Source organism: Hyaena hyaena, unplaced genomic scaffold (genome assembly GCF_003009895.1).
Source record: "Hyaena hyaena isolate Hyena2069 unplaced genomic scaffold, ASM300989v1 scaffold_14, whole genome shotgun sequence".
Lineage (NCBI taxonomy): Eukaryota > Metazoa > Chordata > Mammalia > Carnivora > Hyaenidae > Hyaena > Hyaena hyaena.
Genome location: NW_024080646.1, coordinates 5,852,491 through 5,871,623, shown reverse-complemented (window position 1 = coordinate 5,871,623; position 19,133 = coordinate 5,852,491). Strand labels below are relative to the sequence as shown.

General features: G+C 34.3%; 1 protein-coding gene across 2 annotated transcripts in view; it reads right to left on the bottom strand.

Annotated features, from left to right (window-relative positions):
- The window catches only part of ROCK1 (Rho associated coiled-coil containing protein kinase 1), a 177,522-nt gene that overhangs the window by 37,850 nt on the left and 120,539 nt on the right, over positions 1-19,133 (bottom strand). For both annotated transcript variants that reach the window (XM_039217786.1, XM_039217790.1), the window contains exons 17-21: positions 11,810-11,916; positions 10,247-10,397; positions 6,065-6,225; positions 4,281-4,465; positions 2,658-2,727 (exon numbers count right to left, since the gene is read on the bottom strand). In XM_039217786.1, the coding sequence (XP_039073717.1) occupies positions 2,658-2,727; positions 4,281-4,465; positions 6,065-6,225; positions 10,247-10,397; positions 11,810-11,916 (674 nt within the window). The remainder of the gene's footprint in view (positions 1-2,657; positions 2,728-4,280; positions 4,466-6,064; positions 6,226-10,246; positions 10,398-11,809; positions 11,917-19,133) is intronic.

Genomic DNA, 19,133 nt, shown 5'->3' with positions numbered 1-19,133 from the left:
TTATCAAAATTCTGTAAACACACAAATAATATATACTTATAAAACATGACTACTTACAAAATTCATTTGACTTTTGCCAATTTTATCAATAAATATTAATTTTTTTTTTATTTTTGAGAGAGAGAGTGCACAAGCAGGGGAGGGGCAGAAAGAGAGGCGGGCAGAAGATCTGAAGCAGGCTCTGCTCAGAGAGCAGATAGCCCAACATGGGGCTTGAGACCCATGAACTATGAGATTGTGACCTGAGCCAAAGGCAGACATTTTAACTGACTGAGCCATTCAGGCACCCTTCCCTCTATCAACAAATATTTAACAGATACAAGTGTTAGATCTATATTGTGTTAGGGTGCTATGGTTACAGAGTAAACTTCTAGTTCTGCAATCTTTTTTTAAACTATTCTTTTTAGTATAAAAGAAAAAAAAATAGTAAGCACCAGCAAACATCTGTGGAGAACTACTTTTACACTGTAAACTTAACTATCCTTCTAAGAAGTAGCACTTCTCTATGAGAAAAATATATTTCTTATCTATCCATCTGTCTGTCTGGGTGGGTACCTACCTACCTATCTATCTATCTATCTAGAGAGAGAGAGAGCAAGCTGGGGAGGGGCTGAGAGATAGAGGGAGACAGAGAATCCTAAACAGGCTCCTTGATGTCAGTGCAGAACCAGATGTGGGCCTTGAACTCATGAACTACAAGATCATGACATGAACTGAAACCAAGAGTCAGATGCTTAACTGACTGAATCACCCAGGTACCCTAAAGATATATATATTTCAATGGGAATGTAAATAAAGGAGGAGTGACAGCTTGCTTTAGTTTCTAAGTGTTCATAATTTCTAAAAAGAAAGATTTCATTTTGCTTTTACAAATCAAAATTTTTATCTCTTGGACTTCAGATACTGAAATTTTTATGTATAATCAATGAAAGGATAAATAGAAAAATACTCTGATTTGAAAGACCAGATTAAAGATATCTGGTCATAATAGTTGATCAAATTTACTGATACTTAATCCAATCTTCACAAGCAACGATACAAATCAGAAAGAAAAGACAGCCTCAAGTTTTATATATTATTTATTATTTGTATATTATTATTTATATATCATTTTATACACGCAAATTCAAGAATCCATATGAATACCACAAGTCATCTGACATCCATACCAAAGTGTGGAGGCACCAGATGATTACTTTGTGAAAGTATATGGACAAAAAAAATGTGCATGATATCATAGCCTATTTTGCAGAAGTCAGTACTACACACTTTGATTAAGGTTAATTTCTACCCAGGGAAAGACTTTTCAATACTGATTCTTTTTTTTAAGTTTAAAAACATATTTCAGTGATAGTCTAACAAGTGAAAAAATAGAAAGTTACCATGTTTAGTAGGAGACGAGCAGAGTACAGCATAAAGCTCTAAACATGGGAGAGTTCTGTAGAGCTCTAATGGTGTTCAGATTTATTAAAAAATGTTTTTCATTTATTTTTTTAATTTTTTAATTTTTTAAAAAATGTTTTTATTTATTTCTGAGAAAGAGAGAGCATGAGCAGGGGAGGGTTAGAGAGAGAGGGAGATACAGAATCTGAAGCAGGCTCCAGGCTCTGAGCTGGCTGTCAGCAGAGCCCAACATGGGGCTCGAACCCATGAACCGAGAGATCATGACCTGAGCCAAAGTCAGATGCTTAACTGACTGAGGCACCCAGGCGCCCCAATGTTTTTCATTTACAGTTTATTTATTTTAGAGAGAGAACGCTAGTGAGCATGAATGGGGGAGGGGCAGAGAGAAGCGAAAGAGAGAATCCCAAGCAAGTTCTATACTCTTTGCCAAGACTGACACAGGCTCAATCTCATGACAGATCATGATCTGAGCCAAAACCAAGAGTCAGAGGCTTAACCAACTGAGCCACCCAGGTGCACTGGTGTTCAGATTCTTTATTAATTAATAAATCATTATTTCCAATATTGTTCATTTGGTTTCTAGGGCATGTTCACCAGCATAGCTCAAACTCTCTAATTTAACTGCAATAAGACTTGTCAGAAAAGCAGCTGCCAGTAACAGTAATGGAGAAGCTAGGTAAATATTAAGTTGAAATGGTAGCATATAAACTTGGCAACCAAAAGAAACAAAACTGCAGAGCCTTCACTACCTTCACTAAAACCTCAAAGCATTAGCTATTAACGTTAATCAATGCCAGTAGTGAAAATTAACATGGCCTGCAACAAATAAGAGTTAGAATGACTTCTATGGAGAAAAAAGCAAAATAGATGCATAAAGTGCATACAGAGAGCTAAAACAAACAAAAAATCTTTTGAACACAGTTATACCTGTAACTGTATGCAGTGTACCTGCAAATGGAACATGCATACACGAATCACACATGAAAATACCCAAGTTTGCTACCAGGCAAACAAAACCCTTAACAAAGTCTTACACATAGCTTTAGTTCGATGGCAGTTTTAGAAATGTTTGAGAAAAATGGTCATTTCTTTATAACTTACAGAGAGCACGAACTCAGATTCAGAAATGAAATGCAGAGATGGGGGCACAAAAAGGGGGAGAAAAACGCTTCACGGTCATTTAAAAAAATGTCACAGTTCACATTAAATACTAAATATCTTATTTTAAGCCAAGTGTTAAAAATGATTCTTACCGAGAAATACTGCTCAGCTTCAAGCTGATCTTGTAGCTCCCGCATCTGTCCTTCATTTCCTCTATACTGTCTTCAGGTAAAAGAGAAAATAGTAATGAATGCTATTTACACTATGCTTTATATTATTCTTTATTTATTAAAGTTGCTAAAAATAAAAAGGTTTACTAAAATGATCTTTGTTTTTAAACATCATAACTTCATTATATAGTATATTTTAATATTCATATTTGGTCAGGTCACACTATTTGGTTCTATTTTGCTCCTCACAAAACAATTACTATGCAAAGTAGAGGGAACTGTTTTTTGCTGAAGGTCACTTTCAGGAGAATATGAATTGTGAATTAATCAAAGTTGCAGAAACAAAAATGATATTTTATAAATTTTAATAGAGAAAAGCATTCTTAGGAATAAATTTTAAATGTCACATGTAGTATAGTAAGCAATTAAAAACAGGGCACATAAAAATATTTAATAATAAGAATATTATATACACTATACATAATATATACATATATTACCATACATTATAGCTAATAAAGCATGGAGGTGGGGCTGGAAATAATAAACCAGGTAAAGAACAAGAAAGAAGGCAAGAACAGTAACTGACAAAGGAGGAGGAACACAGATAGGCATACTTACATAATACATGCATGAACACAATTCACATAGAAAGAGACAAGACAGAAACACAATGCAACCCTCAGTTACAGATTTTACAAGGATAAACAATTCCATATGGATCTGCTGGGTTCTCATTTTAGATAGTCACAGATTTGTATTTTCAGCATCTAAAAAGGCATATGGTTGATAAAAGGACATAATAAATGTCCAATGAATGCTTAGTGAAAAGTTATTTTGAGAGAAGAAAACTGTAGATCACATAATGTGAAAATGAAGACTCTAAAAGGGGGAAAAGAGTTTCACTAGTATAAATCCAACAAAACAAAAACTGACAATTTTCTTCAAGGATTACTATGTTGTAAATGAAGCTGACAAATGAAGATATTATAACATTAAATCTAGAGGAAATAAAAACACATGATCTGGCATAAAATATACTAAATTTTTGAAGCATGTCTTTATATAAATTCTGAAAGCAATTAATGATAGCCTTGCATTATCTCTACTTCAAATAAGAGAACATATCACATTTCAGAGTAGAAGAAAAAAGGTACTTTGCATTCTGAGATGAACCAAAAGAACAAAACAAAACACAGGGTCATTATGTCTAATTCAAGTTTCTAAAATAAAAAAACACTGAACATTTCCCATGAGATATTGAATCCTTAATAATAAAAATTTATCCCTGAGTTTTATAATTCTACTGTGAAGAAACAGGACTTTTGGGGGCATGAAAATCATGAGAAAAGTAATTTTTCCACCATAAATGGACTTACTATAAAGTCAGTAGCCTTGATAATCACCTTTTTCTCCCTTTAAAGATCTCTACTTTTTATTTAGTAAGGATCCCTTGCAAACCTTTGCAAGTAAATTCTTTTATTTCTAAATGCTTTTTTCCCTAAGTCTTCCTTTCACAAACTCCAAATACATTATTTCTACACACATATCAAACAACATTTGTAGGACACAAAAAAGAAACAAAAAAGTTTTTTTGAGACTTACTTTGTAAGCTGAGCTAACTCAAATTCTAATAATCTCTTTGCTTCCAATAAAGTATTTATTTCCTGTTTCATCTGTTTTTCTAGACATTTTAAATTGTCTGCTTCAAATGCTTGAGTCTTCAATTCATTCTGTAACAATACTCGCTTATTTGATTCCTGCTCCAGTTGCAGAGATAGATTCTTAACCTATGAATAAGAAAAATAATTGCAGTCTTAAATCTCACTAATAATTTAGTAAACATTATTTGAAAGAATACCAATCAAATCTCAAGTGTGTTATGCTGCCTTATACAGAGAATATTAGTATTCTCTAAAGAGTCTCCATTGTTGAAACATTATTTATTACTACAGAACTTACTATTAAGTCAAATTAATTGCCAAATTTCAGATATGAGATCTTGGAGGAAAAAAATCTGGTTTCTTTCTGCCCCAACATGTACAGAAATTCTGAATTAGAAAGTGGCTATAAAAGCCACTTTTGGAGGGACATAAAGGGTATTTAAATTTACCTTTTCTCATTCATGACTGTTTGTGCTCTGGTCTATAACCCTCTAAAGTTTAGTGAGGCCTTCCTTAACCCCTGGATGTGATTAGTCATAACACTCCTATAGCAGTCAGTTACTTCCTCTTTAAATATATGCCATACTTGTAATTTTGATCTTAATATCTGTCTTTCTTTTTGAGCTGAAATTTCCACAAAAGTCAAGAACATATTTATCTTATTCAGTAATCCAACTCTAGCAGAGCCAGGAACATAAAAGATACTCAAAAATTACATTTTGAAATGACTGAATATGATCTTCTAAATTTTCAAACTTTCTTCCTTCATGTTGGCTATAACAGGTATGCTATAAATCTCTGTTCTTTCTAGTTAATTCTATAGAACACTATCAGACTAACTTTATTTTCTGAAAGAGTATTTTCACCTATACCCTCCCACTTTAAGTTTAAATGACTATCAGTACTTTGGTCTCCAAGTTTCCCATGACTACTCATGTCTTTTCTTCTCTGGTCAGATCAAGTCCTTTTTTTGTCTTTCACTTACCTATCTTCATTCATTAACCATTATATTATTATCATGATTATTGATAACGTTCCCTCTCTCTATTAACTCTGGCTGCTGACTCTCAAACCATTGCCTTTTGAGGTATTGCTCAATCTTTAAATAATGGTAATATCTCATTCCTCCTGTAAGAAGTCTTTCTGGATTTTTATGGTCTTCTTTCTCTCCCCCCTCTAACTTATATATGCAAACTGATTCCTACCAATTTAAGTTTAAGTGATTTCTAAAATACATGTAATAATCACAAGGATATAATGGTACTTTATCTTTTTATTTTTTGCTTTGTAAATGTGTACCGTGTGTTTTCTATCAATCTCAGCCAGTCAAGACCCTGTAGTTAACATTTTTCTTGAGATCTATGAGCAATTTCTCCTCTTTGGGATTACAAGATAACTTTATAATAAAGATTTTTTGTTTTTGTGTTTTTAAAAAAGCAGATGGTCAATTTCTTCAGGAGAAGAGCTATGACACTTCTACAGAGTTGCAACTGTCAGTACAAAATAGTATAGACCCTATGGTGTAACTGTTCAGTAATTACCTGTAGATAAAAATCCTAAGAAGTAAGGATATAGTGGTGACTCTACAGTGGTGAACACATACACATACAGGTTATTTTATTCAAACCTCCTCCTTGTTGTTTGAATTATAGATGATAACTTTTCAGTTATAACTTATATTATTCCTTTTTTATAAGATCAACAAAATCAGTACTATTTTCTTACTTCATCCTCCATCCTTTCTTTATTTTCAGTCAAATGCTCGAGCTTCTGCTGAGACTGTTTCAGATCAACATCTAGCATTGAACACTGTTTTTCAATCTGAACAACTCTATTTTCAGCCTTCTCTCGAGCTTCTCTCTCTTCCTTCAGCTTTTTTTCCATTTCTGTGAGAAAAAAAATTACAGACATACATAGTTTAACTTGCATGGGCTCTATCAGAGAAACTGGTGCTAAAAGTCCCTACTGTTCTTATCCTGGGATTCTAAAGGAGCTATTCATTATAGAAGTCCTAATGTTATCAGAATTATTTGCAATAATAGGACCTCTAAAGGAAGGGAGTTATAAATAAATAAAGTAATAGAAGAAAACCTTCTAAATCCAGCCCATGCCCAACGTTATGAGAAATTATTCAGTGCCATTTCCAGGGCAGAAAGTGAAAATATAGCTAGAAAAAAAATGAAGTGACTAAAAAGAAAAATGGAGGTACCTCAGATAAAAGCAGAGAAATAAGCCTGTGGTTATTAATCTATACCTTACATTGTTCCAGAAAAGCTTCAAGGGACTTAAGGCTGATAGGAATTCTAATTTATGCAATTCAGATAAACAAGATTCCATGGTAGTATAGTAGCCACTTTATTATCAGAAGAAAATAGTCTACAGTGAGGCTCCTTTTTTGAGATATGGTAACTAAAGGTCTGAGAAGTTAAATTTTCCGAGGTCCTGCAACTAGTAAGTTGCATTGACATGACTCAAACTTAGTAAGTTTGTTTTTCGATTCTCAGAGATTGCCCTCTAGGTGACAAAATAGAAACCATTAGAATGGAACTTCCACATCCTTCCCTCCAAATCTACAAACTTAACCATACCTGTAATCATCACCTCTTAATTCCCATCTCTAATCAAACATAAATCCATCCACTTCTGTTCTGGACTTTGTTCCTTCAATTATTTCATCTCTTCCTTGCCTCAACAATTTCCTGCTCCCAAATGAATCATTCTCATCAACATAATAATCTCATTTATTATAATCTCCCTTCCTAAAATATCCTCTACCAATCTTACATTCCTCTTCAGTTACCATTCTATCTCTGTTCACAAACTTCTGAAAGAACTTCCTATCCTTACTGTCTCCAGTGCCTCATCTACTATGCATTTATCATTTTTCATTTTCAACTCCATCACTACCATTCTACTGAAACTGATTTGTATTATAACCAATGAGGTCCATTCTGTAAAAAATTCAGAAGACACACACTGTCTGGGTCTTCATCTTTACTGACCTTAACAGAATTCATTATATTGAATAACTTCCTCATTCTTTTCAATACTTTACTCTTTGAGTTCTAACACCATACTCTATTGGTATACCTGCAACCTCCTTTGACTATTCTTGGTTTCCTTTGCAACATTTCGAAAATGTTAGACTACCCAAGGGCTCCGCTCTGATTCCATTTCTTTTCTTCCTTATCTTCCCTTAGCAGGTTCTATATATGGCTGTATGTGTATAAATCCTGCTCTCCTCTGAGCCCCAGACATATATCAATTCACTATTTGACATCTCCACCTAGTCATCCAACACTCTTTGCAAAGTTAACATATCTAAAATAGACACCTTTATTTCCCTCCCATTCCAAACTGCTCCTATCCCAGTCATCTAAATACTGAAACATTATTAACATTCATCCATGTGTTAAAATTAAAAAGCAAAAACAAATTAAAAACAACAACAAAAAAGGAACCTTTCTTGATTCCTTTTTTTCCTCTTTCCATCCAATTTTACCACCAACTCTTGCACTCTGCATCTCCATTTCTTTCAAGTTCTACTACCACTAATCCCCCTACATACTATATAGCCTTCTAGCTAATCTCCCTTTTTAAACTGTTCTCTCTCTCAAAAGCACTTTCCACATAGCAGGAATGGTCTTATAAAAACATATATTACAATTCCAGCACAGCTCAAAGCACTACAATGGCTTCCTACTATTCTGAGAATAAGAGTATTGAACTTATCATCTCTTCTGCCTGGAACATATTTCCTCCTGCTCTTTAAATGGATGATTCATTTTGACTCAAATATTATTAGTACAGAGAGGCTTTTCCTCAGAACTCCATCTAACATAGCAATACCTAGAAACTATCACACTGTATGTATTTTCTTCACATTAATGATTACAATCCATACTGATTTTCATTTATTTGCTTTTTTTGATTATCTCCACCATCAGAAAATAATCTCTAAGGGGGAGGACTGTCTTATTATGTGCTATATATTCCCAGGTGTGCCTGGCCTATAGTAGACAGTCAACAATTAATATATGTGAAAGAAATAAAAGTAGTTTAATACTGCTGAAGCATGAAGTACACATAAGAAAGTACAAAATAATAGACTATAAAGATGGGTGTCAACTCAAAGGTTCTTTACGTCCTGAGGAGTTTGACAGATACCTTGCGAACAATGAAAATCCACAAATGGATTTTAAGAAGAACTAGCACAGTAAAATTTAAATTTCAAAAGGATCACTCTGGCCTAAATGAGAACAATAGATAGATGAGCAGAACACCTGGTAGAGTAATAATTAAACAGATCAAGCAAACTGATGATGTCACCATGAACTAAAAGAGAAAAGGAAAGGAGGAATATATGGTATATATCATCTGGAACTAGAACTGCCGAATGATTTCCAGATTTCTGGCCTGGATGCCTGGATGCTGAATATCACCACCCTTAACCATAACAGTATTTCCCATTTATTGAAAGCCTTCTATGTACAGGTATTTTATATGCATTTTTTCATCTAATATCTTTTTAATAGTTACAGAGTAGGTAAGAGGCAAAACAGGTTTGTTTGATTCCAAGCCTGGGCTCCTAAAAACTAAATAGCCATTAACTAGGGTCATGAGTATAAGAGATTAGAGCAGGCTCCAGGCTCTGAGCTGTCAGCACAGAGCCTGACACATGGCTTGAACTCCTAAATCACGAGATCATGACCTGAGGGTAAGTCAGACGCTTAACCAACTGAGTTACCCAGGCACCCCGCATGCTCACAAAACTTTATGTATGTATGTATGTATGTATGTATGTATGTATGTATGTATAATGGAAGAGACTTGCACATGTTCGCAACAAGAAATGACTCAGTGGAGGAGAAAAGGTTAAGGATGAAGAAGAAAAAAAAGATAGTTAAGATGAGATAAGAAGAGACTAGATCTGAGTACAGCTAGCACACATAAGCCAAGCAAGAAGAGAATCAGTATCTTTTTAAAAATGTTTTTAATGTTTATTTTTGAGAGAGACAGAGTACGAATGGGGGAGAGGCAAAGAGGAAGGGAGACACAGAATCCCAAATAGTCTCCAGGCTTTGAGCTGGCAGCACAGAGCTTCACATAGGGCTCAAACCCATGAACTGTGAGATCATGACCTGAGCCAAAGTCAGACACTTGGAACTGATTGAGCCAACCAACTCAGACACCTGAGGGTCAATATCTTCCAAGATGAGAGGAAAGAAAATGCAGATGGGTAAAGAAGTAGGATAGGTTGATTAAGTAAGAGAACAAGAGTTTGAGGAGTTCACACCTATGCTTTCATGGGTTTTTTTTTGAAATAGGAGAAAAGCTCGCCTAAAAGTATAAGAAATGACATAGGAAGCTTGAGAAAAGAAGTAAAACTCTGAGAGAAGGAAACAGTGAGTGATACACTAAAAAACTAACAGCTCACCTGAGGTTGGAGATAATGCACGGGCTAACCCCATTTGAAGAACTTATCAGACATGAAGAAGAGAACTTAGTTTGATCTAGGGTTGTGTTTAGAGTCATAGTAAAGTGAAAATACAAAGGAACTAGAAAATTGAGGGTACTAAGCAAGAAAGCAGATAAACTGACAATGATTTTCAGAATGAATCAGGAAGAAAATAAAAGGGCTAAAAAAACTGGGAGGAAAGAGAGATTCCATTGACAATGATAAAGAATGGAGGATAACAGAGTGAGGGAAATAGAAGGTGAAATTGTGACTTTAAAAAATGGAAGGTATCAAAAGAGCGAAAAGGGAAGATATTCTTTAACTGCATCACAATTTATAATTTTTAAGTGTTTATACTACTGTAAAATGTAATTTTCAACAAAATCAGGTTTTTCCGGTAGGCATTATTTAAAAACTACTTTGTAGAAAATATTAAAACTGACACTTACCACACATTGCAACAGACTTTGCCTCTTCAATAGACTGATGCTTGTCAGTTAACCGAGCTTTTGTTACTTTATGTTCATTTACCTCTTGTTCCAACCTTTGTTGTAATGATTTAAGCTTATAGTTTAAATCTATCTCTAAATTATTCTTTTCCTGCAAAATGAAAATGAGTTATATAATATACTATGCAAAAGACACATTATTAAATCTTACATTATTTAATATTCCACCAGAGACAATATACGAATCACACTGGTCTGAAATGTGATATCATACTTAAATATTTTTATTTAAGACAATTTTATTTTTATACTTTCTTGTATATTTCACATTATCTATATGTCTTACTTTAAAAATCATAATAAGCCATATAATTAAAAGCAAAATATCACCACCTCCTCCCCCCAGAAGGGTTTTGGTGGTAGTTATATTCAGTAGGGTTCACTGCTAGAATCAGAAATGAAGAGGACAATTTTTTAGTACATTAAAATATTTTTGCTGCCACTTAAAAAATATTAAACTCAGATTTAAAACTATATTAATTTACAGTTAAATTAAATGTATACCCAGATTTACATTGCCTTGACAAAAGGACAAGTCAAAGTGTATTCCATTCCTGTTTGGGTGCATCTTCTACTCTTCCTTTCATATTACATCCACAGTTACACCAGGCTTAGACATATTACTCTGATTATCACAAAACATGTCCAAAGAAAAAGATAAGTGGTACATTTTCTGATCATTTATCTGAGAATCTAGTTAACCCACATTCATGGAGGAATTGAAAAAGTGGAAGTTAGATCTACATATTATCTATTTAATACTTTTCTTGGCAAAGTAAGGACAGAGGATAACCAATGACATTTTTTGACTAGTAAAAAAAACTACATGCAAGGGCCAATCACTTTATGCTGTTTTCTATTTTGCTAACTCTTACCAACAAAATGGAAAAAGCACACATGGTCTACCATATACCTATCCTTTGTTTTCCTTCTTCATAAGGCTAGTAAGATTTAGCATCATCTGACCCAAGTACAAAAAACATGGGGAAAAATATTCTACATGAAAAGATATTTCCAAACCAAAGTAATCTGTGATTATCAGATGATATCAAACATCTAAGATCCTTCAAGGTCAAAAACAAAAATAACACAATAAAAAGCCCTAAATAAGACACATATACACTCCTACAAAACCACCACTAATCATAAAAACATTGAGAAGTGTAAGTATATAGGCGTGGCTGGGTGGCTTGGTCAGTAAAAGGGTCAGATTCTTGATTTGGCTCAGATTATGATCTCACAGTCATGAGATCAAGCCCCACATTGGGCTCCTCATGGGTTGAAGCCTGGTTAAGATTCATTTTCTCTCTCTCTTCCACTTTCCCCCTCCTCTTTCTCCCTCTGCCCCTCTCCCTTGTTTATGTGCACAAGCACAGTCTCTCTGTCTCTCAAAAAAAGTAAGTATATAAACATTAGGAATGAATGCCATTTTATAAAACCACATTACAATATTTGGTAGCCAAGTATATATATCTCAAAATTGGTACATGTTAAATCATTTACCTTTTCTGAGTGATTAAGCATGTCTTGAGCTTCTTTTCTTTCTCCTTCCACTCTTTCAAGATTATGTTTGAGATGCTTCACCTCCTCTTGTAAAGATGTAATTCGAGCTATCAAGTAAGAAAAAAGTTCAAGTCACAAACCCATCAAAAGAAATGTCTATTTTTCAGCATGACCATTAAGGTAAAAACATTTAAAATTTTCTGATTAGGTAGAATTTATTAAATTATAAAGTATTAAAATTATAAATCCTTAAAATTATTAAATTACAAAATATTAAAATTTTTACTTACAATTTATTTAAGAATTTAAATATATATAATAACTACAATATATACTAGTAAATGTGTTACTGCTAATTGGAGGCCATATAGTACATATTCCTAACTTCACAAATGGTCAAAGAGATGGAGCTTGAGCTTGATCCAGAAATCAGATCTGAGTCCTTATTTAGTGTTCTTTTTCACTGTGTTAAGAATAAGAATCTTTAGTTAATTAAAGCAAGTGTTTAAATTTTCTTTATGTGCCAGACATTTTGAAAAGTTTAATTACTCTTAAACTTAGTGAGGCTATACTCTAAAAATACGTTAGGCTTATAGGTTTTTAATGCTTACGTTAAGTATTCGGCAAACACACAACTTTAATACATAAACATAGAATCTAACATTAATGAATGTAATCATATTGTAAGAAAGAAGCTATTTTCTTATTTTGTGCTTCAAAGTAACCTAGAATTTGACATAGAAATGGATAAAGCATGCCAGAAGGACCAGGAACAATCCTGTACTTTTCAAAGTTCAACATTTAACTTACTGGACTTGCCAAAGACTTCAATAGACTCTACTTGTCTCTGTATTTTAGTGTTTCTGAATTAGTCTTTTTTTTTTTAATTTATTCTATTTTTTATTTTGAGATAGAGCACGTGCAAGCTCTATCTCAGAGGCAGAGGGGCAGAGAAAGAAGAGAGAGAATCCCAAGCAGGCCACGTACTGTCAGTGCAGAGTCTGAGGTAAGGCTCGAACTCACGAATGGTGATTTCGTGACCTGAGCTGAAATGAAGAGTTGGACGCTTAACTAACTAAGCCACCCAGGGGCTCCCTGAATTAGTTCTTTAATGAATAAATGAATATTAAATCTTTGGCACTGCACTTGATAATGCTTGTCTGTTGGGCTAGTTCTAGGATCCAGAGAGCAAAGAAACAGATTTCTTTACACACAAATTTACAGACAATACTGGCATTATGCTTATGTAGGAGGTATGTTTACATAGGAGAAAGAAACACCTGCCAGTTTCTTTCAAATGCCTGAGCAAAAAATACAAATTATGATGTGTGTGTTTATATGGACAGAAATAAAGGAAATATGGTGATATGATTAAATGCTGCAGTACTAGTAAAAAATTCTTCCTTCTGTATTTAAAATAAATACAGGCTTTAAAAATCTGTACAAAGATAGTAAAATCAGACTAAACTATATTTTTCATGTAGAATAAGTTTATATAAACCAACTCCTAAGAAGAAACAGGAAAATATATAGGTTGAGTTCTATACAAATTCCTAGTAACCCTATGAAAGACATGCTAAATAAAATATATAATTCGTCTTCTTTCTTTATTCTATTTTTAAAAACATGCTAAGAAATTATAACTTGTCTGTGTAATACATAAAAACAAAACACTCTCATATATAAAAATTTATAAAAATAGTGAAAGGAATAAGAACCAAAACATCAGGTATCATAACCCAAATTGATTAAAACAATAAAGCTTCTAGAAGAAAGAACGCCTTTGTGATCTAATCAAACAACTGAACAGGCCACCGTAAACACAGTACTAACCATAAAGGAAAAAATATAAATTGGACTACATTAAAAATAACAAAAGTGAGACCTCTTATTCAATGGTAGACAGCATTTAAATATAAAAAGGCAAAACAGATAGGGAGAAAACAACTATAACCTATGTATTTGACAGAGGACTAATACCTAGAGCTCATACAAGCCAATAAGGAAAAGGTAAACTATCCAATTAAAAAAAGAGGCAAAAAACTTAAACAGCACATCACAAACTGCCACTAACCATGTGAAAAGTTGCTCAATTGTAGACACCAGGGAAATGCAAATTAATCCAAAAGGAAATACCATCATACACCATTAGAATGGCTAAAACTTGAGTGCTGACAAATCTCAGCAGGAAGGAGTACTGTCCTTAATGAGGTTGTGGGGCAACCGGAACTCTTAGACACTGCGGGTGAATGTAAACTGGGGCAGCTACTTTGTTATACAGTCATACCTTAAAGATACTGCAGGATGAGTTCCAGACCACAGTAATGTAAGTGAATATAGCAGTGAGTCAAATGAACTTTTTGGTTTCCTGGTACATATAAAGTTATATTTATACTATACTATAGTTTATCACAATAGCATTGTGTCTAAAAAGTGTACATATCTTAATTTAAAAATACTTCATTGTGGGGCACCTGGGTGGCTTAGTCAGTTAGGCATTCGACTTATCTTCTATCCAGGCCAGTAAAACTTTCTCTGTATGAGCAAGAAGGCTGTCTCTTGCTTTCCTATCATTCACGTATTCACTGCAGTAGCACTTTTAATTTCCTTCAAGATCTTTTCCTTTGCATTCACAACATGGCTTACTATGGCACAGAGGCCTAGCTTTCAGCCTATCATAGCTTTCAAAATGCCTTCCTCACTAATCTTAATCATTCCTGGCTCTTGATTTAAAGTGACAGACATGTGACTTTTCTTTCCCACTGGACACTTAGGAGGCCACTGTAGTGTAATTATTAAATGGCCTAATTTCAATATTACTATGTGTCAAAGAATAGAGAGGCCCAAGGAGAAGGAGGAGAAATATAGGAGAATGGCTGGAAGGCAGAGGAGTCAGAACACACTCACTTATTAAGTTTGTGGTCTTATATAGGTGTGATTCATGGCACCCCCAAACAATTACAATAGTAACATCAAAGATCACTGATCAGAGATCACCATAATTATAATAATAATGAAAAAGTTTGAAATATTGCGAGAATTACCAAAATGGGACACAGAAAACATGAAATAAACAAATGCAGTTGGAAAAATGGTGGTTAGAGACTCACTCAATGTAGGGCTGCCACAAACATTCAATTTGTAAAAAAAATGCACTATCAGCGAAGTGCAATAAAGTGTAATAAAATGTGGTATGACTCTATCTGGGATGTATTTACAAAAGCTAAACATACTCCATGGCTCTGCCACTCCTAAGTGTATACTAACAAAATGCATTGGGAATGTTTACCAAAAAAACATGTACAAGAATTCCTATAAACACTATTCATAATAGTCTCCAAATGGAAATAATCACAGTATCCATTCACCACAGAATGAATAATAAAGTGCTGTGGTCATACATGATAAATGGAATCCTACATCAAGAAGAACAAACTACTGCCATATAAAACAATACAGATGAACTTTTTAAACATAAGGGTAATGAAATAAACCAGATACAAAGGAGTGTTTAATGCATGATTCTATTCATAAAATTCAAAAACAAGCAAAACTAATTTATGTTATTAAAAGTCAGAATAACGATTACTTAGTAAGAAAGGGGTTAGTGACTAAAAGGAAATAAAAGGGGACTTCTGGGTTGCTAGCAATGTGTAATTTCACAATCTCAATTTTTGTTATGAGGGTGCGTTCATGTTTTGAAAATATCCCCAGATGAATATTTTATTCATAATATGTGCTACATGTTAAATTTCAACCAAAAAACACAGTTTAAAAAAAGTCTCAATTTCTTAAAATCCCCAAATATGAAATCTACCACTTGCCCTTGAGGCCCGTCAACTACATATAAATATTAAAAATAAATGGTAATTAGAAACTGCAAATTAAGGGAAAAAACCCTCAAGGTCAGATGCATTTACTATCATTTATAATAATAAATTCTAATCCAGTAAGAAGATATGTCATAAAACCTTAACACACCAAACAACATTGTATTAAAAATATACAAAGCATGGTATTTATGAAATACCTGCAGCTCACACCAGTCAAAAAATAATATGAAGAAAATTAGACAATTTCATTTGCAAAAGCATCTAGAAGATACCTGGGAATAATTTAGTCAAAGAGTTATAAGACTTAACTGAAAACTAAAAAACACTGTTGAAATTAATTTAAAAAAAAAAACTAGATAAACAGAAATATAGCCTGTGTTCATGGACTAGAAGAATTAACATGTTAAGATGGCAATACTATAAAAAATGATTTACAAATTCAATATAATCTCCACCAAAATTTCAAAGATCTTTAATGCAGAAATGGAAAAGCATATCATCAGATTCTTATGCAATTACAATGAGCCTTGAATAGCTAAGACAATACTGTAAGAGAATAATAAAGTTGAAGGACTCAAACATTCCAATTTCAAAATGTGCTATAAAACTAACATGATTAAGACGGTGTGGTACTGGCATAAGGATAGATCTACAGAACATTGGAAAGAACTAAGAATCCAGAAACAAACCCATATAAACACAGCCAACTGATTTTCAACAAGGATACCAAGATCATTCAATGAGGGGAAGATCAGTCTCTACAACAAATGGTACTGGGACAAATGAATATCCTGACACAAATGAATGAAGTTGGACACCTACATCATGCCATTAAAATTAACCCACCTTGGTCAAAGACCTAAATATAAGTGCTAAAACCATAAAACTTTTAGAAGAAGATATAGGGGTAACTCTTGATGAAACTGGATTTGGCAGTGTATTCCAAGATATGACACCAAACACATAAGCAACATATACAGATAAACAGGATTTCATCAAAATTAACTTCTGTATATCAAAAGACATTTTCAAGACAAACTATAGAATGGGAATAAATATTAGCAAATCATCTCTAATGTGCATATACTTCATGTGCAAGTAAGCCCCTAAAAGATGTTCAACATCATTAGTCATTAGGGAAATGAAAATCAATACCATAATAAGATACCACTCTGCAGCCACTGGGGTGACTATAACCAAAATCACTTAAATATCAAGCATTAGCAAGGATGTGGAGATTCTGAAACACTCCTAAAATCACTGGTGGGAATGTAAAATGGTGCAGCTATTGTGGAAAACAGTTTATAGTTCTTCAAATGTTAAACACAGAATTACCATATAACTCAGCATTTCCATTCCTAGACATATACCCAGAAGATCTGAAAACAAGTATTCTAATACGTGAATGTTCACAGTAGTGTTATTCAGAATAGTCAAAAGGCAGAAGTTCAAATGTCCATCCACAGAGGAATGGTTAAACAAAATATGGTATATACATACAATAGATATTACTCAGATATAAATGAAGTACTGATTCATGCTACAACATGGATGAATCTGAAATATATATGTAAAAGAAGTCTGACATTAAAAGGTCACACACTGTATAATGTCATTTATTTGAAATATCCAGAATAGGTAAATTCAGAGATACAAAGTAGAAGTTGGCTGCCAGGCACTAGGTGGAGGGGGATATAAGGATGGATAATTTAACAGGTACAAGGTTTTCTTTCGAGATAAGGAAATTTTTGGAACTAGATAAAGGAAGTGATTGCACAACATAAAGAATGTATTAAATGCCACTGAACTGCACACTTAAAAATTTTTTTGTAATATGAATTTTACCTCAATAAAAAATACACAAAGCATAGCTGTTAGAAATACAAGGGACCTATGGAAAAAAAAGCCACAATGATAGTGGTGACTTTCAAAACATGTTTCGAAATTTGGGAGACATTTACAGGTCAGTGCAACTAATTCAGAAAAAAAGACCCCAAAACTGGCAGAACAGACTTTCAACAGTTAATCACAGAGAGGAAGCCACACTGACAAGGGTATGAGAGGTAGAGATGCAGTCAGAAATCAAACTCCCTGGAGACTACCCAGAAAGGGGAGGGACACCATACACATGAAGAGGGAAGAGGAGCAGACCCTACCCCAGGCACATCAAGTATGTGGAACCTGCACTGGGAAGACAAGCTCCCATAACATTAGGCTTTGAAAACCAGTGGGACTTAACTTTCTGAGTTTTTATAATCAGAAGGGCTGAATAAACTCTGGGTACTTTAAAAATGAGTGGGCTCAGCTCTGGGAGATTGGAAGGCAATAGGAAACTGAGTTACTGCCTGTAAAGAGCTGCCATAACAAACAGCACTGCTGAAATAGAGCATAGAAGCAGCATTTTGAAAAATTCCTAGAGTATATAGGAAGATGATTTATTAATCTCAGAATGTACACTGGAGGGGCAAGGATCGTTAGGAGACTTCTCCAAGAACAAAAGGTTAAAGGCTGTATAATTTCTCCCCATGGCCCAGCCTAGACTGCCTGACACATTCTCCTGCAGATCCACCCCATCTAACTTGCCCCACTCCAAATCAGCTCCTGCCAGAAATACACTGCAAGTAGCCCTGGCAGGGACTTGCACAACTTCAAAGCAACTCTTGACCTGGGAAAATAACCACACACACCAGTGCAACTCCAACCTGAACATATGGACTAGGGGTAGGCAATGGGTCTGACGGCTGTCCATATCCACCAACAAAAGCTTCTTGGGAACAAGTCAGGAGAGCACCCTGCAGACTGGTGCTACTGATGCCCCCACAGAAAGAATGGAGTCAGGCATCTGGTTTGATTGCAGGTCTCAACCACCAGAGAAAGCCTCTGCCTGCATTTGTTGTGACCTCAGCTGAGGTATATGGTCTAAAGGCAGTCATCTGCATCAGACTTGGGCTCAGGTCATGATCTCATGGTCCATGGGCTTGAGCCCTGTATCAGGCTCTGTGCTGGCAGCTCAGAGCTTAAAGCTGGTTTCAGATTCTGTGTCTCCCTCTCTCTGCCTACCCGCTCGTGCACGCTCTCTCTCTCTCAAAAATAAATAAACATTAAAATAAAAAAGGGAAGATTACAGCAATACAGGACTATCTCATAATGAAACAAGAAAAATCTCAAATAAACAAACTCACCTTACATCTAAGGAAATTAGAAAAAGAACAAAGTCCAAAGGCAGTACAAAGAAGGAAATAATAATGATGAGAACAGAAATAAATTAAATAGAGACTAAAAAAATAATAGAGCAGATCAAGGAAATAAGGAGCTGGTTCTCTGAAAAGATCAAGATTGATAAACATATAGCCAGATTCATCAAGAAAAAAAGAGAGGACCCAAATAAGTAAATCAGCAGTGAAGGAGGAGAAATAACAACTGACATCAGAGGTAGAGGATATTATGAAATATTATATGCCAAGAAGTTAGGCAACCTAGAAGAAATACAT